The 24,350-nt window shown below is 37.4% G+C and overlaps 1 protein-coding gene across 2 annotated transcripts in view; it reads right to left on the reverse strand.

Moving 5' to 3' along the window:
• Positions 1–3,291: 3,291 nt before the first annotated feature.
• LOC128686972 (probable WRKY transcription factor protein 1) overlaps positions 3,292–24,350 on the reverse strand; it is a 33,275-nt gene continuing 12,216 nt past the window's right edge. The window contains exons 8-13 of one of the 2 annotated variants that reach the window (XM_053774300.2): positions 22,782–22,855; positions 18,664–18,726; positions 15,137–17,480; positions 13,556–13,662; positions 11,993–12,128; positions 3,292–10,682 (exon numbers count right to left, since the gene is read on the reverse strand). In XM_053774300.2, coding sequence (XP_053630275.2) covers positions 8,203–10,682; positions 11,993–12,128; positions 13,556–13,662; positions 15,137–17,480; positions 18,664–18,726; positions 22,782–22,855 — 5,204 coding nt within the window. In that variant the 3' untranslated portion in view covers positions 3,292–8,202. The remainder of the gene's footprint in view (positions 10,683–11,992; positions 12,129–13,555; positions 13,663–15,136; positions 17,481–18,663; positions 18,727–22,781; positions 22,856–24,350) is intronic. The other variant, XM_070082705.1, reaches the window with a different exon arrangement.

A 24,350-nucleotide genomic window follows, 5' to 3' on the forward strand; every position in this document is an offset into this window, starting at 1 on the left:
GAGAGAGAGAGACAGAGAGAGAGAGAGAGAGAGAGAGAGAGAGAGAGAGAGAGAGAGAGAGAGAGAGAGAGAGAGAGAGACAGAGAGAGAGAGAGAGAGAGAGAGAGAGAGAGAGAGAGAGAGAGAGAGAGAGAGAGAGAGAGAGAGAGAGAGAGAGAGAGAGGCAGAGAGAGAGAGAGACAGAGAGAGAGAGAGAGACAGAGAGAGAGAGAGAGAGAGACAGAGAGAGAGAGAGAGAGAGAGAGACAGACAGAGAGACAGAGAGCAGAGAGAGAGAGAGACAGAGAGAGACAGAGAGAGAGACAGAGAGAGAGAGAGAGAGAGAGAGAGAGAGAGAGAGAGAGAGAGAGAGAGAGAGAGAGAGAGAGAGAGAGAGAGAGAGAGAGAGAGAGACAAAGAGAGACAAAGAGAGACAGAGACAGACAGTGAGACAGAGAGAGACAGTCAGAGAGAAAGACAGAGAGAGAGAAAGAGAGAAAGAGAGAGAGAGAGAAAGAGAGAGAGAGAGAGAGAGAGAGAGAGAGAGAGAGAGAGAGAGAGAAACACACACAGACAATGACAGTGTTAATCCATCAAACTGGCAGTTTACTTAACTCGCTCAAAGCAATTGTATATATAATCATAAATTTGTAATGTTTATGAGACATTACTCAAACTCAAAGTAAAGGTAATGTAATACTTATGCTTCACAACTTTGAAAAAGAAACATTCTTGCATTTATTAGAAGTCATGAACACACATTTCTAAATGCAATATTATACATGTCTGAGTTTAAACTTAGTCAACAAATGTCTTTACTGTCATAGACATAAAGTCTAGTTAACACAGTCAAAGAGAATATCATTATTTTAACACGATTAAGATACAAAATGTGGTTCAGAAAAAAATAAATAAAAAAATTGGCAGACTAAGCAAGTGGCTTTAAAAAAAAAAAAAGGCTTTGACATACTTTTTTTTTACAAAAAAAAAAAAGTTACTAATAAAAATTCAGGGAACTACAATACTGAAAAAAAGTATCACAATAAGATAAATTAACTCAAAAATTTGTCAACACTGAACAATGACCAACAACTGCAAAGATTGTGCAGTTGGCATGTCAAACTTATGATTAAGAATAAGTAAAGTGTGAAAAAGATGGCACATTATATAGTATATATAGTGTATACAGCTAGTAGAGGACCTTGGCACAAAGCAGAAATACACTTCATTTTGTTACTCTATACAAGTTCATTTGTACTATAGGTCATATGTGGATATGTGAGCAACCACCCAATGAGGTATAACCACTGAGTCATGTTTACTAATGGCACGTTCACCATATTAAAGCTTTTACATTCCGGCAGGATTACTGACCTATTCTTTCTGTCTCGTGAACATGTTAAGCTGACGGGTATATTTGAAACACTTCTACTTGCAGAGGAAGTAGGTGGATTTACGAAGGGAAGTGTAGACCAAGTGTTTACATTAAAGCATATAAGTAAGCAATACACAGATATGAGTAAGCAGCTGTTGCATTTATGGATTTTGGGAAAATATAATATGGTAGACTGAAGCAACAGAGCAGGTATTACAAAATGTAAGGAATAGATAACAGGGTGTTCAAATCAATAGTCTATGAAGCTCATTGACTTGGGTATGCAAAAAGAAAAAGAGGACAATTTCCAGTACGAGTGGGTCTTAGAGAGTGTTGTGTGATATCATCATGGTTGTTTAATGTGTTTATAAAGGGGAAAAGTTGTGGACTTCAACTATAATGGATGGGATTTAAAGTGAGAACCATTATAATTGCTCTTTGCTGATGACAGTTTTTTGAAAAAATTCATAAGAGAAACAGCTGAGGTTGGCTGAGAAATTTGGGTGTGTAAAAAGAGTGATATTCAAAAAACGAAAGGCAGTAGTATAGTCCAGGCAATGAAAGACAGAATATCAAATTAGAGGGAAGAGTAAGGAGAAAGTGTATGTGCTTACCATAGTTATTTGAAGTGGATGTCATAGCAAATTCAAAGCTGAGATAGATTACAGATGAGGAAAAGGGAGCTGAAGTCTTGAGGAGTCTTTGGAAAATTTATCAATAAATGCAAAAAGAAAATTGCATGAAAGTATAGTGTTGCCAACACTTTTGTAAGGGTGAAACATGGTCTTTGACTGTTGCATTGAGGAAGCTGGAAACAGTGGAGATATTATTTTTGAAATCAATATGTAGTGTGAAGATTATATGCAGACTAAGGAATAAAGATTTTAGAAGACAGTGTAGTAGTATAAACAGTAGAATTCTGAGTGGTAGAGGGGTTACTGAAATTATTTAGTCATTAAGAAAAAATGGTACAAGATAGGTTGACCAAAAAGACAGATGGAAGGTCTAGGAGATGTCCCTGGAATATATAATTTCTTTAAAATAAAATGATGTAACATGCATTGTGTCTTATTTTCAGTCAGTAAACTCTACCATTGTATTACCATGTTCCAGGAAGGATTGGAATAAGGGTAAGAATGTTTTAAGAGGTAAGAGATAATGCATCTAGAATGCTTAAATACATTAGATAGGGAATTATCACTTACTTCCTAGTGTCCTTTTAGGATTATTTTGGATTCTCACCAAAACAACAGTAATAAAACTATCAAGCAACCCACTACATGAGTCAGTCATTTGAGATCAATTATTTTTGGTACTCATTTACAAAAACCTGAATTCATTTTGATTATTACATAAGAAATTAACCCTTAAACGGTCCAAACGTATATATATGCTCACCTGCACAGCGCCCCGAATATTTTGAGAAAAAAAAAAATTATAGGAAAAAAGAGCATGTGGTACCCAGGCATCCCCAATTTTTTTCATATGGCACACACTGAGTGCGCACACCCATTCTCTCATGTCTAGGCGACTCAGGCCTACTGTGCCAATGTTGAATGAATGACAAATGAAATGTGCATATACATTTGGGGCCCTATGCAAGAGAACGTATATATACGTTTGGACCGTTTAAGGGTTAAATAAGACTAAAAGTGAGGAAATAATAAGTAAAAAACAAAACTTTAAAAAACACTAAAATAGACATAACAATGGCAAGAATTGTACTTGTGCAGGGTTGCTGGACTAGCATCCTTATTTATTATGAGTACGCAAAACCCAGTTCAAAAACCGGAACCAGACACACACACAGTTTGAGGTGGATTGTGAAAGATGACCACCACATCCTCCTGGTACTTGGGCACTTATGGTAGGATACAGCCCTTCATGATCACTCTTCTTCATGACTGATATTTATGGGACTGGAGGGTTCCCAGCCCTGAGTGCACCCTGGTCAAAAGAATCAAGTTCTGGGAAATACTAAGCGCTACCTAGCACTTGGACACCTATCTCAATCACTTTTAGATATTGATTCAGCTTCTTGCTGTGATCTAACACAGCCAAGTGGAACCTGGCATTTCTCTGTTGTAATTCATGTGTTTTAGAGCTTCCCACTGTAACTCAAAACCCAGGAATGTAAATGGAAGAATATCAATAGCTTATATAGTAGGTAATAATATACAAACAATAACATCATGACATGTCAATGATAAAGAAAATTACTTAAAAATGCACAAGAAATTTTAGCTATGATATGAAGTCAATAAATAGGCAAAGATAAACTGCTTATGCCAGAAAAATTCTACAGTGGGCATCTCAAGCCATTTTAATGTTTGTCTAAATCAAAATGTTACTACTTATCTACGCCTACAAACATTATTTTTTTTTAATTCATCAGCCATCTCCCACCAAGGCAGGAAAAATATTAGAGTACATTTATAATATATATTGGTCATTACAACTGTCACTGTGCAGGATGGTAATCATGTTTCATAAATTCACATAAATATACAGTGGACCCTCGGTTAACGATATTTTTTCACTCCATAAGTATGTTCAGGTGCCAGTACTGACCGAATTTATTCCCATAAGGAATATTGTGAAGTAGATTATTCCTTTCAGACCCCCAAACATACACGTACAAACGCACTTACATAAATACACTTACATAATTGGTCGCATTCGGAGGTAATCGTTATGCGGGGGTCCACTGTATTGAATAACAATTCTTTTGTCAAGTGCAGAAAATATCTTATTATAATAACTAATGTTTACTTTTATTTACTGTAGTAATATCAAATAAAACTGCATTAAATTAATCAGTTATAATGGTCTGAACGAATTTCTAAAAATAACCTTTAAGCTACTTACTCTTCGAGCAATAAAAATTCATATTAAACAACACAGTTCAAGAATAAATAAATGAGCAGGAGCAGTGAGTGCACATGGTATCATGAATGATGTTCAGGAGAGTACATGGGTATCATGATGTTCAGGAGTGTACATGGGTATCATGATGTTCAGGAGTGTACATGGGTATCATGATGTTCAGGAGTGTACATGGGTATCATGATGTTCAGGAGTGTACATAGGTATCATGATGTTCAGGAGTGTACATGGGTATCATGATGTTCAGGAGAGTACATGGGTATCATGATGTTCAGGAGTGTACATGGGTATCATGATGTTCAGGAGTGTACATAGGTATCATGATGTTCAGGAGTGTACATGGGTATCATGATGTTCAGGAGTGTACATGGGTATCATGATGTTCAGGAGAGTACATGGGTATCATGATGTTCAGGAGTGTACATGGGTATCATGATGTTCAGGAGTGTACATGGGTATCATGATGTTCAGGAGTGTAAATGGGTATCATGATGTTCAGGAGAGTACATGGGTATCATGATGTTCAGGAGTGTACATGGGTATCATGATGTTCAGGAGTGTACATGGGTATCATGATGTTCAGGAGTGTACATAGGTATCATGATGTTCAGGAGTGTACATGGGTATCATGATGTTCAGGAGTGTACATGGGTATCATGATGTTCAGGAGAGTACATGGGTATCATGATGTTCAGGAGTGTACATGGGTATCATGATGTTCAGGAGTGTACATGGGTATCATGATGTTCAGGAGTGTACATGGGTATCATGATGTTCAGGAGTGTACATGGGTATCATGATGTTCAGGAGAGTACATGGGTATCATGATGTTCAGGAGTGTACATGGGTATCATGATGTTCAGGAGTGTACATGGGTATCATGATGTTCAGGAGTGTACATGTGTACTCATCATTTCCAGGGATTTGTAGACCTGGCCTCAGAAGTGGCAGGCAGTAAATCATAACCAAAATAAAAGGTTAGAAGATGTAAAAAAAAATAACCTGACAGAGTTATAAAGCCAAACTAAGAAAGATGTTTGTGGAGGACTCGGAGGAAGTGACAAAGCAAGAGGAACAAGGATCACTGGATATTATGCCAGACAAAGTGGAAGGAACAAGGATGGCTGGATATTATGTCAAAGTGGGAAGAACGAGGATGATGGATATTATGTCAGACTTTCAAAACACAATTTCAGGTCATGTTTGTGTTCGTTATCTCGTCTGTCAGGGATATCGAGTCTAAAACCTTCCCCCCATTAGTTTCATGTACACTACACCACTACAGAATATTTTATACTGGTACAAAAATTCTACATTTATAGTCTACAAGGTTCAATTTTAATGTAGTTTTTATATGTCATCTTTATATTTACAATTTTGCTGGAAACAGAAGGATTATCATTATATTTAAGGAAAATACGGACCCCCTTAAGCGTCAATCAGTACTATACAGCAGAGGTGAGAGAGAGAGGGTCAAAGAAATGAGGGGTGGTGGAGAGAGGTCACCGGCAGTAATAGAGTGGCACAGTCAATTTGCAAATCAATGTCAGTTAAAAATCATTAGGCAAGTCCATTAGAGGTAGAGCAGTCAAAGGTGAAGGCAGACAGTCAGCATGTAAAGGCATTGAAGGGGGTGTCCAAAATCAAGCTAGCACCCTAAAAGCATTGAAGGGGGTGTCCGAAATGAAGCTAGTACCCTAAAAGCATTGAAGGGGGTGTCCAAAATCAAGCTAGCACCCTAAAAGCATTGAAGGGGGTGTCCGAAATAAAGCTAGCACCCTAAAAATACTGAAGGGGCATCCGAAATTAAGGTAACACCCTAAAAGAATTGAAGGGGGATCTCTGAAATGAAGCTAGCATCCTAAAAGCAATAAAGGGGGTGTTTAAAATGAAGATAGCATCCTCCCTGAGCTGGGAAACTGATCAAGAGATAGCGAACTATCAGAATGACTAGACAATAAGAGAGATACAAATTCCTGCAAGCTTTGATATTTATAACTCAGAAATGGAAGCAGCATGAGATGGCCCTGAATTTTTCTGTTTTGAATGTTATTTTTTTCTTGAAGATTTACTATTAGAAGTTGATGGAACAGAGATGAAGTTACAGTTTTCCCTATAGTTATCAAATTTATTTTCAAGTGAATAAACATCTTTATTCTTAAGGGAACCAACATTTTTATTCTTAAGTGACTCAACATCTTTATTGTTAAGTGAACCAGCATCTTTATTCTTGAGTGAATCAACAGTTTTATTGAACGAACTAGCATCTTTATCCTCAAGTGAATCAACTTCATTCTCCAATGAACTGGCATCTTTATTAAGCGAATCAGCATCTTTAATAAGTGGATCATCATCTTTATCAAGTGAATTGGTAGCTTTATTAAGTGACTCAACATCTTCATTCTCTAATGAACCAGCATCTTTATTCTCTTCAAGTGAATCATCTCCATCTTCATCTGTGCTGTAAACAGAGTCCTCAGAACTTCCCTTAACTGGATAAATTGGGTACGTCAGATTGTTACTAAGATTAATACTACTACACTGAGACACCTGAGAAGAAAACAAGTTCTCCAAGTCTGCATCTTCAGTAACAGCATGAAGGCAACACGTGGACCTTAAGAGATGAGGTGCTGGCAGAGGTAGAGATGCCTCATTGGGGAACACTGATGACATGAAACTCAAATATTCCCTGTAAAAAATCACACATGGTATTTTAAGTCACTATTTTTGCCTTGGATGTTCTTTATGTACACAACAGCGTCAAAGTCAGAGATCCCAATTTAAGTACATCACTACGTCTGACTTTTTTGGATTATCCTAGGTAATTTACGCTATGTATGATAATTGTACTTATATGCCCCTGTACCTAAATAAACTTACAATACAGTGGACCCCCGCGTAACGATCACCTTCGAATGCGACCAATTATGTAAGTGTATTTATGTAAGTGCGTTTGTACGTGTATGTTTGGGGGTCTGAAATGGACTAATCTACTTCACAATATTCCTTATGGGAACAAATTCGGTCAGTACTGGCACCTGAACATACTTCTGGAGTGAAAAAATATCGTTAACCAGGGGTCCACTGTATTATTAATACTGTCACTGAGCATGAAAGCTTAGGTAGTACTCAATATATCCCTGCTGGTAAGGATTGTCACAATCTTCAAGACATTTTTTTACAGATGACCATGTAATTTTGCAATTGCAGAGACAATACAATACTAGTCTTTACACATTTACCACTCTTACACTGAAGATATACATCTTAATATCCCTGTGGCTCATTTGTGAGCATATTCTCTAGCTATACTTCCTTGTTCCATTGCATCCCTGGTACACAACTCATTTATTAATTAGTAATCAATTAATTATTGCCTTATTAATCTTAAGACAGCTTAAGTTTGCCTGAAATGCTCTACATACAAAGGGGCTTTCTGCATGCACACCTGTCACCTACCTCTGTACAAACATTGTATCATGGTGAAATAAATAATCTCTAATCTTTAATTCCTATTGGTGTCTATGTAATGCTTCCATGTACATTACTGTATTTACTACTGTATTTAAGATTCAAAGCTTCGGAAATACGTTAAATGGAAGACTGAAAAAAAATATCGAAAACCACAAACAAATTCATTAAATTATTAAATTTGAAAACCAAAAACAAATTATAATATTACTATGGAAAACTAGATGTATGACAATAATGAACTCAAGAAAAACAAGTATAAAGGATAGAGAACTACATAACTGCACTACTTTTGAATGGCAGATACATAGTTGGAAAGTCATGAAAAGAGTAGGTAGTCATAACCACAGAAAATTACACACAAAAAAGGATAAATTAAAAAGATGAGGTACTACAAACACAGGCCTATTAGAACAAGGAACAAACAGGTACTGTACTGTAATTACAAATTAATTGGTAACTGCACAAAATATGGTAATAAATCACTGAACTTACCAGTACTCAACTTCCAATTTCTCAACTAAAGTTTCTAGTGGTGAGTCTCTGTCAACATGGTTGATGCCTGGGTTACCTAGTACATCAGGTTGATAACAGCAAGGACTCAGGTCATAAAAGACTAACCGGCAGAGTGGGCAAGACATTTCGAGTAAAGTTAGGCTCAACAGAGACACTGCTGTTGGCTTCACACTGTGATAATAGTGGTATTGACACAAACTGGAATTTCCAGTCTCCTGAACAATATCATCTACACCTCTGGAGGACAGTCTTAGGTTTGCTCGAAGGTAACAAAGGTGGCTACCAAAACAAGATGAAGCCAATTTATATGATCTTGCATGTGGCTTCATTATTTTCATTTTTGATACCCGAGAAATCTGAGAACTAACATTTCCCGAGACATAAGTTTCATTCATATGTTCAAGGAAGTTTAGAGAGTGACCCTCATTATTGCTCTCATTACTACAAGCCTCAGAGATTTCAAGAGTTTCTAAACAATGTATACCATTGCTATTCTGTGTTCTAGGATGCAAATGTTTTGCAGAGCAACCACGTAAGTTTTTTCCTGTATTATGATCACCCGAGTGAAGATTCGCTGGAGAAACAGATTGAGAATTGTATCCATCACAAGCCTTTTCAATCTGCCGGCATGTACTACCATGCTGTTCTTCTACACATGCCTGATTATTAAACGCCTTAAGCAGATTCTTTCGACACACTGTCCTTCCAACGTATTTCTTAAAGCATTTTTTACTTTGCTTTTTCCTATTATGCTTCAGCAATGAATCCAAATTTCCTAAATATGGCCGAGTTGATAATACAGAGCCGTCTACTGTTAGTAAATCTGTCTCATGTGGAGATATTGTGAAAAATTGAGAATTAATTAAATAAGAATTATTAGGATGGTGTGGAAAAAGCTTAAAACATCTTAATTCCAACAATGTATTTTCTGTATTAAGAGCAGCTGGTAAAGGTATAAGAGCAGTTTTCTTGTCATCTTCCTTTCTCCGAGCTCTAGATTCTTTCAGATCTGATATACTCGTTTGTGTCTCCTTATTGCTTGCATACATAAACCTCGATGAAGTGTCACATGATTGTTGATGAATAGTTTGATTCTGTGGTGTATTAAGATCCTCAGCCTTGTTCCTCCTTCCACTGCTCCTGAAAGTACTAAAACTGGGAGTGTGTGTATCACTCTTATCCAAACTTTTCATATTTACAGATACAACATTATCCTTATGAACACTTTTAGAATTCACTGAGGTCTCACTGGCATGATTCTGTTTATTGGCACTATTTTCAATTTCTTTGTCATGTAAACTTTCATGTACAGAATCAAGTACTTTCTCCTGATTATACTTGTGCTGTTGTGTAGTTTTGTCACCGTTCTTGCTAATATTTTTGCAAGTATATGTATTATATTCAGTACTACACGCAGTAGTGTAGCTAGAATCATCAGAGATACCCAGAGATTCATTACCATCAGAGGTCATTACACCATGCTCTTCACAATATGTGAACTGCTCCTTTCTCTGATTTTTCTTTTCTGATAAACCCAGCATATAAGTTTGATTGGGTGAAGTCATCACCAAACCACCTTTGTATCCCTCCTGTGACTGTGCTCCACTTCCAGAGTCTATACAATTCAGTTTCAAATCAGCTTTATCTTGAAGGTCAGAAAGTGAGAGTTTACAAAGGTTATTATGTCTTATCTGACATGCATCTTGTATACCATCATAAAGATTCTCATCTGACACTGAGGGCTGTGAATTTTTCCCATTGGAGTTGCCAGAGCTAATACCATCCACAGCATTTGTTGATGCGGATATGGAAGAAGCATTTTGAAGATTTATATTTTTCTCTACAGGAAATGATTCTACATCTGCAAGCTCAGTGCTACTAAATTCATTACATAAACTACTATCATCAAAAGCAGAGTTTTGTTCATTACATTCAATGTTCTTTTGTGTGGCATCAGTAACTGTCCTTGTGTGTGTCAGTGACAGCATCTTACATCCAATACCAGCATTTGCACTGTTTTCTTCAGAAAATTCATAAGGATCCAATACTTTGTGATTTACAATTGAGGATGTTCCAACACCTTTCCCTTGTTGACTGGAAGGTTCATGATTCTTTCTACCACCTCGAGGTTGTAATTCATCTTTCTGTACATTATAAACTTTCAGTTTATTTATCTTTTGCCTTTTTCTTACACATTTCTTTATATTTGTACTAAAACTATGATTCCAAGATTTCTTGAATGTTTTATAAATTTTGTTTTTATCTCCTTTATTGATCTCTCTACCACCTTCATTAGAAGAGTCTCCATGTGACGTACCTCCCTTGAGTGCACTAGAGGACTTCTCAATGGTTACTCCGAGTGGTAAGTAAATCTTGCAATGTGGGTTACCTGGGTTTTGAAGCTTCCTTTTATTAGCTTCAACTACTTGAGTGAGATGAGTATTCCTCTGCATCACTACAAACAAAGAAAATTGAATAAGATACACAAAAAGCACATGTACATTTATATGAACTCAAATTAAATTGTAATAAATAACTGTCAATAAATAAAGAGAAGGATGGATGAGGGGTTCGAACTACTTCTTTCAACAAACCAGCTGTATCCCACCGAGACAGGGTGGTCCAAAAGAAAAAAATGAAAGTTTCTCCTTTTAAATTTAGTAATTTGCACAGGAAAGGGGGTTAATAGCCCTTTGCTATCGGCATTTTAGTTACCTCAGGGGCTCGAACTGCGGTCCTTAAATTGACAGGCTGATGCTCTACCATCTCGACTGCCTGGCAGTTGAGACGGTATAGCAGAGGTTGGCGAACTTTTTTGGGTATTACCCCAAAACACATTTGTGTACAGAGAAATTACCCATTAGACTAAAAATTATTTGTTTGAAAAAATATAACTTTCATAATTTGCCTTGCTTATTAACTAATAAATTTTTGTGCAATTTTATTTACATTTTTACTGAGCCTTCATTACTCCCGAGATTTTAATTTTTACCCCATCTGGGGTTTTTTACCCCATCTGGGGTAATTTACCCCATCTGAGGTAATTTACCCCATCTGGGGTAATTTACCCCATCTGGGGTAATTTACCCTGATTCCCTGACCTCTGCAGTAGAGCACTGGACTGTCAATTTATGGACCGCAGTTCAAGACCCTCGTCCACCCTTCTGTTTATCCGTACATTTGCATTTTCAACATTTAGCAAAGAAGAACTTGGAAACTTAAATCAGCCAGAGAGAAACTTAGCAAGGAAACTGAAACAGAATGTATATACATACAGGGAATATACAAGTAAAACGAAGGAAAAGTATAACACTAATATTATGTATTCCTATTGTTAACTTCATATTAATAAATTAGCAATTTTAAAAAAATTTCACCATCCAAGAAACATATTATAATTGAAGACATTCAGGTCTGATCTGAAGGCAAAGCACAGATAATCAAGTTTGAACTGAAGGCAAACCATATATAATAAAGTTTGAACTGAAGGCAAACCATATATAATAAAGTTTGAACTGAAGGCAAACCATAGATAATTAAGTCTGATCTAAAAGGAAATCACAGATAATAATGTTTGATCTGAACGTAAATTCCAGTTCTTTGAGTCCTTCACTGACATCATGGCTCCCACCTTGAAGGGTTGACTGAGACCAAACTTAAAATCTGAAGGTCCTTTGAGACAGAACCACAAAATGAATTTTGTCTGATACTGATGTAGATCAAAACTGACACTTGTACAACAGTTTAACAATAAATAATTCTTACCTTTTCTTTTTGTGGAAGGAGACATTCTGAATATTTTATTCATGTCTGCATTTCCATCCAGTTTCAGAGATTTTCTTTCGATATAATTGTTTAATTTTTTCCGACAATTGTGTGCCTTCCCATCTGGCGTATACACCTACAAGAAGAAAGGATTTGTAACATATATTTTGACTAGACATCTACCCTTAAATATACTTAAACTATTATAGTAAACCCATAAAAATTTTACAACTGTACAAGTTTTTATTTTCTGAAGTATACAGAAATGTAGTATACATTTTTTTTTTAATGAACCAGCTGTATCCCACCAAGGTAGGGTGACCTAAAAAGAAAAATGAAAGTTTCTATTTTTAAATTTAGTAACGTATACAGGAGAAGGGGTTACTTGCTCCCAGCATTTTAGCCGTCTTTTATGACACACATGGCTTATGGAGGAAGAATTCATTTGTAGTTTACATGTAATAAAATACTGCTAAGCACAAAAGAAAGCCACTAGCATTCTGTGCATTTTGGGCATACTAATCCTAATGCTTACCAACTACTACTTAAGAACTAAAGAGTCTTTTAGCATTAAGTAGTCTTAGTCTACAGATTCTTCTCCATTTGCCCATGGAGAAAGCCACGGAGATATCAGGAAATATTTCCTCAGCTTCAAGGTGGTCAGGAAGCAGAATAACATGAAGTGATGGAGGCAAAGTACAAATGCAGCTTGAAGAATAAGTATGATATGGTTCACAAGACTGGCTAGGAAGTATTGTACAGGTTGTTAAGTGTGGCTCAGGAGCTGGAGCTTTATCCCCAAAACCACAGGTGGAGTACAAAACTACAGGTGGAGGAGCACAAAACCACAGGTGGAGTACAAAGCCACAAGTGGAGGAGCACAAAACCACAGGTGGAGTACAAAGCCACAGGTGGAGGAGCACAAAATCACAGATGGAGGAGCACAAAACCACAGATGGAGGAGCACAAAACCACAGATGGAGGAGCACAAAACCACAGATGGAGGAGCACAAAACCACAGGTGGAGGAGCACAAAACCACAGGTGGAGGAGCACAAAACCACAGATGGAGGAGCACAAAACCACAGGTGGAGGGGTGCAAAACCACAGGTGGAGGGGTACAAAACCACAGGTGGAGGAGCACAAAACCACAGGTGGAGTACAAAGCCACAGGTGGAGTACAAAGCCACAGGTGGAGGAGCACAAAACCACAGGTGGAGGAGCACAAAACCACAGGTGGAGAGGTACAAAGCCACAGGTGGAGTACAAAGCCACAGGTGGAGGAGCACAAAACCACAGGTGGAGGAGCACAAAACCACAGGTGGAGGAGCACAAAACCACAGATGGAGGAGCACAAAACCACAGGTGGAGTACAAAGCCACAGGTGGAGGAGCACAAAACCACAGATGGAGTACAAAACCACAGATGGAGGAGCACAAAACCACAGGTGGAGTACAAAACCACAGGTGGTGTAGTACAATACCACAGGTGAAGTAGTACAAGAAAGTACAACTTCAACTATCCACACAAACAAAAATATTAAAAATAATTTCTTTGTCCTCACATAAACATCAGTCTTGATGCACAGTTTGTTGGATGTTTTGGAAAGTCGAGGTACAATGATGCGCTTAAAGCCTTCTGGAACATGACATCTGTCCTCCACCGGCACTCCTGAAAGCAAATAAATAACCAATTTTAATAATTATTATTATAATCAAAAGAAGTGCTAAACTATGAGGGGTCATGTTTACTTTATGCTTTTGATCACCAGAAGTGTTTGAGATTTTTTTTTCAACAACCTGGCCATATCCCACTGAGGCGGGGTGACCTAAAAAGAAAAACGAAAGTTTCTCTTTTTAGATTTATTAACATATACAGGAGAAGAGGTTACTAGCCCCTTGCTTCCAGCATTTTAGTCACCTCTTACAACACACATGGCTTACCGAAGAAGAATTCTGTTCCACTTCCCCATAGAGATAAGCGGAAATAAAAAAGAACAAGAACTAGTAAGAAAATAGAAGAAAACCCAGAGGGGTGTGTGTATATGTATATGCTTGTACATGCATGTGCAGCGTGTCCTAAGTGTAAGTAGAAGTAGCAAGATGTACCTGAAATCTTGCATATTTATGAGACAGAAAAAAAAAGACACCAGCAATCCTACCATCATGTAAAACAATTACAGGTTTCTATTTTACACTCACTTGGCAGGACAGTAGTACCTCCCTGGGTGGTTGCTATCTACCATCCTACTACCTAGGTTATTATTTAAATAAAGTGGTTGATAAAAAGATATTATAAGAACCCCCCACTCCATGGGGAAGTGGAACAGAATTCTTCCTCCGTAAGCCATGCGTGTCGTAAGGGGTGACTAAAATGCTGGGAGCAAGGAGCTAGTAATCCCTTCTCCTGTATATATTACTAAATTTAAAAGGAGAAACTTTAATTTTTTCCTTTTAGTCCACCCCGCCTCGGTGAGACATCGCTGGTTTGTTGAAAGGAGGAGGAGGATCCCCCAGTGGAAATAATCACTGACTTTTTTGCATTATCCTAGGTAATTTACATGTGTTACTCTGTATGATAATTTGTGTAACTACATTTGTGTGTACCTGTACCTGAATAAACTTAATATACATTAGTCATCCTTAAAATGTAAAACTATTTTTATACTTCACCAAATATTTTCAGAAGAAATTTCTTCCATGTTCCTATAATAGGCTCTGGTGGCCTGGTGGTTAACGCTCTCGCTTCACACAGTGAGGGCCTGGGTTCGATTCCCAGCCAGAGTAGAAACATTGGACGTGTTTCTTTCCACCTGTTGTCTATGTTCCCCATCAGTAAAATGGGTACCTGGGTGTTAGTCGACTGGTGTGGGTCGCATCCTGGGACACTGACCTAAGGAGGCCTGGTCACAGACCGGGCCGCGGGGGCGTTGACCCCCGGAACTCTCTCCAGATAAACTCTCTCTCCAGATAAGCTAGCAGACAGTACTCTGATAATTCTAATTTAAAATACACTAGTTCATATATATATCTGCTGTAATGCATATATTGTACAATCATTGTTACATTTTCACACAGCATGAATATGAAAAACCAACCCATTACTTCCTTTAATATTTTTAACAATAAAAACAAAAGTTATTTACCTTTGATATTTCCACATAAAGTTGTCATGTTTTTAGAAGACGAAATGGCAGGAACAGGCTGCGTATTTTTTACTTGCATGTCTTTCACTTTGAATTTATTTGATCTTTCAGGTTTCTTGTTGTTCTTGGTTGTTCTGCACTTGTCCACAGAATTATTGCCTCTGTTTGTGCTTTTATTCTTTAACTGTATGCTTCCCCCTTCACTGTTCTTAATTTCTTCATCTGTTTCACAATTATTGCATTTCTCAAGTGGTGACCTTTCACTGGTTGAATCAGGTGTCTTGCTGTTCTTTTTGTTGTCTGATTCTGTCTCAAAATTCACTTTTTTTTTTCCTGTGGTTAATTCTTGCATGCTTGAAGAAACAGGCAAAATGTCTGCCGAACATATTAAATGATCCGAACTAGACTTCCCAACATCAGTAGTATTGTTATCTATGTACGAGTGATCACATTCACACACAGTGCATGCAACTGAGGGTTGCACACCAAATGTATCACTTGATTTTGTCACATCCACATTCTTTGACACTGTCAGACTTCTCTCTCTCAGCTCTGGTAAGTGAAGAGAATTTTTCCGATTGCTGTTCAGCCTGTCATTGTTATTGCTTTGTATTTTATCTAGTCTACTCCCATGACAGTTTACCAGTTGTTTGAATTTTTTGTCTCCATTCTGACAACTCACAGCACTTGTGTACTCAGCACTGTCATTCTCTCCCTCGCTGCCTATATATTCACAAGAATGTAAAATGTTTTGCTTCTGACTGTCATTGACCTTTGTTAAATTTTTTGGCTTATTAATTTGAAGAGTTTTTATACTGTTCTTTATGAATTTATTCTTACTTTTTGTTTCATTCTGAGAACTATTAATTTTGATCTTATCCTGATTATGACTATCATTCACCCATGATTGCCAACAATCATTTCTCTCAGTATTTTCTTCAATATGGTTCACTATAATACCTATGTTATGATTGTTGATGCTGTCATGAGAACCATCTTTTAAATTTACTTCAACAATGTTGGAGTTCAACTCTGCTCTACTCAAGTCTCCCCCAGTCTGCACTTCATTATTTTTACTATTATTAATACAATCAGCCAATGATTCATGTTCATCATCATCATCTGCAGCTTGAAACATATCATCACTCTCATATATTACCAACTCATTATCTATGCCAGTAGATTTATCTCTTTTCCTATCTCTCTCATTTTGCTGTGATGTCATATTTTCCTCGTTATTCACATTTTCATATATTTCACTCTGCATCTCACTCAGTTCCTTCCCTACATATACTGCATTAACATCATGACTACTTCCATCTGCAACAATATCATTTTTTAAACAAGCTTCTTGAACATTCTTACATTCATTGTGTGTGTGTTCATCACCTGCTCTCATAGCCATATTATCTCTAACACTGCTTCTAGTCATATTCCATTTCTTAATTTTCATAGGCCTCTTCTCTTTGTCACATTTTATATTTTCACATACATCATCTGTTGTATTAGGAGTTAATGAGTAACCTCCTGATAAAAATTCAATTTCTGTTTCTGAAGACAATCTCAGCCTTTTAGAACTTGTATCACTGTTTTGTGACATGTTTTTTGCCTCACCGCTTATACTGTATCTGCTGCACATTAATGCATTTTGTCTCTTCATTTTTCTGCAATCAGAATGAACAGAACTTGGTGAAAAAGAGGAGCAGCTAATCTGGGAATCGTCTTTCTCACTGCATGGAGACCTTTCATGTTTCCTGTGACTTTTGTTCACCTTTAGCCTGTTTCTTGCCAGGGTTTTGCATTCCTTTCCTGCTGTAGGTTTGAGAGATGAGGGACTAGTACAAATTTGTTTTGGCATCCTGTCTTCAGATGAGCATAGATTGCTTGATTCAAGTATATTAGAATTTGATTCAAAGATGTCTGTGTTTGGCTCTGATATTCTTTCGACATTAGAAAGAATAGAAAAAGATCCCTGGGGTGGCTTCTCTTTATTTTGGAAATCGAAAGAATTTTCTTGTGGTATTCCAGCTGATGATTTCACCTCTTTATTTTTCTGTGGTGGAGAAGCCTCTTCAAGATCTTTAGAACATTGATTAACAGTGCTTGGTATCTGCAATACAGGAGAAATCATTGAAGTACTACAAGATTTTAATTCCAGTGTTGAGTACAGTGGCGTTTTCCACACAGAATACCCCGAAGGGTTTCTCATAAGTAATGACTCTTCTAATTCTGGATACTTCATAATACCTGTTCTTGAAGTGGCTCTAATGATAGTTTTAAGCTGATGAATAGTGCTCTTCAGAAGATTGTTAAGTGACTTAAGCTCCAGCTGTACCTCTGGGTCCTGAAATTATTTGATTTCTTAGTAAAGCACCATTCAGTGAATAGGATCACACGTAAATGGTCAACAGACTGGATAATAAAACTTAATATAAAGGAACCTAAGATTGCATGACTCACAACTGCCAACAAACCATGGAACAGGTGAGGTTTGAACTTACAGCGAGTCGTAAAAATCCAGGCCAGTGAATAAGCCACTGGTCCAGCTGGCTATAATAATATTCATCCAACTAGGTATATTTATACACCATAGGGAGGTCAGCATGGGCCAGCAGTGACCACAAAAGTGTTTGTTAAGGAAGGCACAAAAATAATGGAGAAGATGTACAAATTGTTGTTCTTAGCAGTAAAATTAATTTGCAGGAATTGAAACTGTTTTATCAATATTGTCAAAAATTAAAAAATCAAAATACCGTGAATTAGCTTTAGTTCTCGCTAAAATGATGGGCATAATAAGGGCTTTCCAAATACATATCAAAATTAAATCATAACAGTACTTCCAGATCCTTAAATTTAATAATGTACCCTACAAACAATTTTATTACAATAATAATTACATTAACAACAAAACTGCAATATCTTTAATAATAATAATAATACCACTACTACTACAACTAATACTACAACAAATACTACTGCTGCTACTGCTATTACTACTACAGGTTGGTCATCACTAATCTGGCATCACTAATCCAGTTCCATTACTAATCCGGCACTAATTTCAGCTAGCACCTCTATTGATAGATTAATTCAGTTGACAGGTGAACTGCTGAAAAGTCTAGAGCAATGCAGTTTTACAAGGGAACAAGAAATACTGAACTTTTATATGCCGGATTAGTGATGGCTGAACTGTATCACTACTACAGGTCGACCATCACCAATCCGGCATCATTGGGACCTGTAGTGTGCTGGATTAGTGATTGCTGAACTGCACTACTACTACAGGTCGACCATCACTAATCTGGCATCATTTGGGACCTGTAGTGTGCTGGATTAGTGATTGCTGAACTGCACTACTACTACAGGTTGACCATCACTAATCCGGCATCATTGGGACCTGTAGTGTGCTGGATTAGTGATTGTTGAACTGCACTACTACTACTACAGGTTGACCATCACTAATCCAGGATCATTGAGACCTGTAGTGAGCCAGATTATTGATGGCTTACCTATACTACCATACTTACTTTACAATCAATGGGTGGTTGGTTTTGATCAGGATTCAATAGCTGAAGGCTTTCTGGGGCCATCTGGAAAAATTGAATAGAAAAAAAAAATTTACTCCCCTATGTTAAATTTCACTTTATAGTAAGTAATTTTGGAATGAAATTAAGTTTTTGAAGCCCATGTATCCATATTCCATATCACAAAATATCATAATGACATCCAGCAAACTTGGAACTCACAGACTGAAAAAGGGCGACTAGGTCAGAAGTGTTGGCACATAACCCTACGGTAGGTCAGGCAGGTATGGGTGCACCAACAAGGTGCAGTAAAAATTGTATTATGAAAATAGATTACATAACATCAAAGGTGATATGAAAAAAACCTGGAAAACTCTATCTGAAATTCTTGGAACTAAAGAGTTATCCAAAAACAAAACAATCAGACTAACAAAATCAGATGAACCCCTACTCACTCCAACCGAAACAGCAAACAGACTTAATGTTTTCTTCTCCACCATAGGAAAAAACCTAGCAAACAAAATACCAAGCACAAACACCTGTCCATCAGACTATCTCATAGGTACCTACCCAAATACACTATTCCCAGCTCCAACCAACCCCATTAAAGTTATGCTCATCATAAACACCCTTAAAAACAAGGCAGGAGACATAAACAACTTGCCTGTTTTTATGTACAAAAAAGCTTCTCAAGTATTGTCACCAATTATTGCAACGCTCTTTAACAAATCCACTGAATCATCTACCTTCCCAACAATCCTCAAAATAGCGAGGGTCACTCCGATCCATAAAGGAGGTGACCAAGCTGACTTGAATAACTATAGACCAATATCTAACTTACCACTGCTCTCTAAAATCTTTGAAAAATTAATTCATAGACGGATCTATTCCTACCTTGTTTCACACAACATATTAAACCCTTGTCAGTTTGGATTCAGGAATAATAAAAGCACAAATGATGCTATCATACACATGCTAGAACTAATATATATCGCACTTGAAAAGAAAGAAGTCCCGCTGGGCATTTTCATTGATTTACGTAAAGCTTTCGATATAGTCGACCATGAACTGCTGTACTCCAAATTAATGCACTATGGTATCAGAGGCCACTCCCTCAACTACCTAAAATTATACCTTAGTAACAGAACTCAATATGTGTATGCAAATGATGCAAACTCTTCCACCCAACCAATCACAGTAGGAGTCCCACAAGGAAGCATCCTTGGACCACTCCTCTTTCTCATCTACATCAATGATCTACCGAATACATCACAGCTACTCGAACCCATAATTATTTGCAGATGGCACTACATATGTCTTTTCCCACCCAAATACAGTCATACTAGCAAACACAGTCAATGCTGAATTACTGAAAATATCTGCCTCGATGATGACTAACAAACTTACCCTGAACACTGATAAAACCTATTTCATTCAGTTTGGAAACAAAGCTGCAAATCATCCAATTAACATAACGATAAATGGATCATCAGTCACAAGACTCACAGAGGGAAAATTCCTAGGTATCCACCTTGACAGTAGCCTTAAGTTCTGGACACACATACAACAAATCACCAAGAAAATCTCCAAGACTGTAGGCATACTATCAAAGATAAGGTACTATGTTCCACAATCAGCTCTCCTGGCACTGTACCATTCACTCATATACCCTTATCTTACATATGGAATTTGTGCATGGGGATCAACAACATCCAATCACCTAAAACCCCTAATAACCCAGCAAAAGGCAGCAGTAAGAATGATGATAAATTCCCACTCCCGCCAGCATACTCCACCAATTTTCAAAAGTCTGAATTTGCTTACCATTAAGAACATCCATACTTATTCATGTGCCTACTACATACACAGAACAATACACGCAAATATAAACCATCCATTCAAACTTTTCCTCACCAACATAAACAGGACACATGACCACAACACAAGACACATCTCTTTTTGTTATACCTTGTGTCCATATCACACTGTGTAAAAACTCTATGCACAATAAATTGTGGGAAAACTCCTCATCCTTATCTGCTAGCAACATGATGGTTTTCCTCGACTGACGATGGTTTGACTTATGATATTTCAACTATACGATGGTGCAATAGCAATTACTTTCGAGATGAAACTTGAGACAATTACTCAGCATAAAGGCAGCAAGTCCGTAACTTGTATTCATTTTTTTTTTCAACAAACCGGTCGTATCCCACCAAGGCAGGGTGGCCCAAAAAGAAAAACGAAAGTTTCTCTTATTAAATTTAGTAATTTATACAGGAGAAGGGGTTACTAGGCCCTTGCTCCTGGCATTTTAGTCACCTCTTACAACACGCATAGCTTACGGAGGAAGAATTCTGTTCCACTTCCCCACGGAGATAAGAGGAAATAAACAAGAACAAGAACTAGAAAGAAAATAGAAGAAAACCCAGAGGGGTGTGTATATATATGTTTGTACATGTATGTGTAGTGTGACCTAAGTGTAAGTAGAAGTAGCAAGACGTACCTGAAATCTTGCATGTTCATGAGACAGAAAAAAGGACACCAACAATCCTACCATCATGTAAAGCAATTACAGGATTCCATTTTACACTCACTTGGCAGGACGGTAGTACCTCCCTGGGCGGTTGCTGTCTACCAACCTACCCATAATTCATTTATTTATTTACAGTAATTGCTTATTTACTTGTTCGGCGACAGTAGTTATTTATTTATTTATCACATATTCATATTCGACTTATAATGGGTCTGTCAGAATGTAACCTCATTGTAAGTTGATAAGCATCTGTATACAAGAGCACATCCTAACAGGATTAGGTATTCCAGGAATACCAATGACTGTAAATTAGATACATATGCAACACTTGTTGTACAGGACTGATGAAGTCACTGTGTAGCAAAACATTTCCACAATACAGATACCCAAGTGTTGCACATGTGTCTAATTTATCAACTTGTTGATTCTCTGAACCATTTATCTACACGACCACTGACAAATTCAAATTCAAAATTCAAATTTTTATTTCTCTTTATGCGGAACAATGATAATAGAGTTTACATTTAAGAAAACACAGTTAGGCACGAAAGAAAGCTACTAGTATGCAAATGCATTTTGGGAAATGTGATCCTAATGCTTAGACTATCGAAGAATTAAACAGACTATTAAGTATTAAGACTATAAAGTATAACTCGCAATTTACCAGGTAGCGACAAAGTCTTCCTCTTCATAACAGTATAACAACCAATCCTTTCTCTGGCAAAAAAGACAAATGCAGTTGAGTCCTCTGTAAAAAATTTTGCTCAATACTGAATAGCTAAAGAACTCCACTTCATTTGTCTACCTCACTTTCACCATCATTCACACTATCACTGTCTTGCTAGACACACACATATACAACAGTTCAGAAATATGTATATACATGTATAAGATGGTAATACAGTGGTCCCTTGAGTTACAATATTAATACATTCCAGAAAACGTATTGTATCTTGGAACTAGCCTAACTCAAACCCAATAATACAAGGTTTTATTGTAGTGCATACCAAGATGCCAGAATACTTTACTTGCCATTAGATAATCTTAACTGTTAAAACACTTTTGGATTTCCAAGTAGTAAAAAAGTACAGGCTTAAGACTGAAATCTTCACAAGCAGTGGCAGAGGAGACAGGGCAAGCAGGATAAGGCAGAAAAGGCAGGGCAGACCACAGCAGGCAAGGCAGGGCAGGCCACAGCAGGCAAAGCAGGACAGACCACAACAGGCAAAGCAGGGCAGGCCAGAGCAAGCAAGGCAGGACAGGCCAGAGCAAGCAGGGCAGGACACAGTTGGGCAGGCAGGCAGAGATAGGCAGAAGACTATTGACTTAATATTTCTACTCTTTTTGCAGTCTCCTAGAGCCCACATGTATATCTGGTACATGTAGTATGGTCTCCTTGCCTCCGTCTCCCTTCCTTGCTCCTACCTACCATTCCCTCTCCTTCCTACTCACTCCAAATATGCTCTCCACCATCACTCCATTTAAGACAGGCCAAAGAAAATGATAGTGAAAAGCTTGAACAGGACACACAAAATTATTACAATTATTACAACCTCTATATAGAATATCTATTTAAATACATTACCTTAACCAGTTTATTCATAGGAACATTAAATAATGACTTGGTGGCTATGTTCTTAACTCTAGGTGAACCAGAACCTGGAAGAGAGAGAGAGAGAGAGAGAGAGAGTGTGAGAGAGAGAATAACTGACAGAATGGATGGGAATGCCTAATACAACCTCCTTTAATATTAACATCTTTATCTACTACAAGTACATGTACATGGTATAAAGGCCTAGCTGACATCAATGACATACTACTATATAGAAAGCCGCTTGTTATGCTGAGTATTTCGGGCAAATTAGGTCAGTTGTGTCCCAGGATGTGACCCACAACAGATGGCTAACACTCAGGTACCCATTTTAAACTGATGGGTGAATATGGATGACAGGTGTCTTATGGAAACACATCTCTAATGCTTTCCAGCTGTACCGGAGGAGATTCAAACTCCAAACCTCACAAATAACCCACACATAGAAGAGAGGAGCTTACGACGACCTTTCGGTCTGACTTGGACAATTTACAAAGTCACACTAACCGTAATCGTAAGCTCCTCTCTTCTATGTGTAGGTTATTTGTGTATTATTCTAGTCACATTATTGTGCCTTGTTTTGTTATTTCTGAACCTCAGTGTGAGAGCTGAGTGCGGTAGCGATTGAGCTGCGGGACACCGCTTTACCACATTAAAACATTTTAGGATACTGTATAAAGCATGCAAACACCATACACTCTTGTACAACCACTTTACCATGCTGCAATTAAATACTATATTATTATTATTAATGCAATAAACACAGGTGCTGATAATTTGGTTATCACTGAGGCTCTATTCAGTCAACTTGTGTAAAAAACATGAAGACTACATACAGCAAATGGCATGTAGTACTAAGTTCAAAATCCTCAAGTCAGGACCCAGGTGATAAACCAAAATATAAAGTTAATATTTTCAATTTTATTTCTTTCATTTGGGATTTGTACCATTTACAACATTCTTTAGCTTATATTATGCTACTTCAATCTCTCTTTCCTTTTTTGTAAAATGTAAATCTGCTCTTGATAATTCAAAGCATGATGGGCAGTGTTAGATATTCATGGACTTCCAAGGAGCAGGAATAAAAATGACTAAGTTTGCCTCTCATCTCATGATGTATACAGTGGACCCCCGGTTAACGATATTTTTTCACTCCAGAAGTATGTTCAGGTGCCAGTAATGACCGAATTTGTTCCCATAAGAAATATTGTGAAGTAGATTAGTCCATTTCAGACTCCCAAACATACACGTACAAACGCACTTACATAATTGGTCGCATTCTGAGGTAATCGCTATGCGGGGGTCCACTGTACTGACAATTTACGAAAATTTTCCCTTCAGCCACCAGCTTCAAAAATATTATCAAAAAGCATCTCCTAAATCTGACTTAAATCCTACTCTGGCAGTTTATCTGTAAGACTGATGTATCATTAGCAAACCTGTTGATCCCAAGATTATTATTCTTATAAGCCTCCAGCCTGACCACCTCGCATTAGTATCAAGATAAAATAAAGATTTATTAAAAACTTAACCATTCTTATCTTGTCTAGACTTAAATAGTGT

This window comes from Cherax quadricarinatus, chromosome 7 (assembly GCF_038502225.1).
Source record: "Cherax quadricarinatus isolate ZL_2023a chromosome 7, ASM3850222v1, whole genome shotgun sequence".
Taxonomy (NCBI): Eukaryota; Metazoa; Arthropoda; class Malacostraca; order Decapoda; family Parastacidae; genus Cherax; species Cherax quadricarinatus.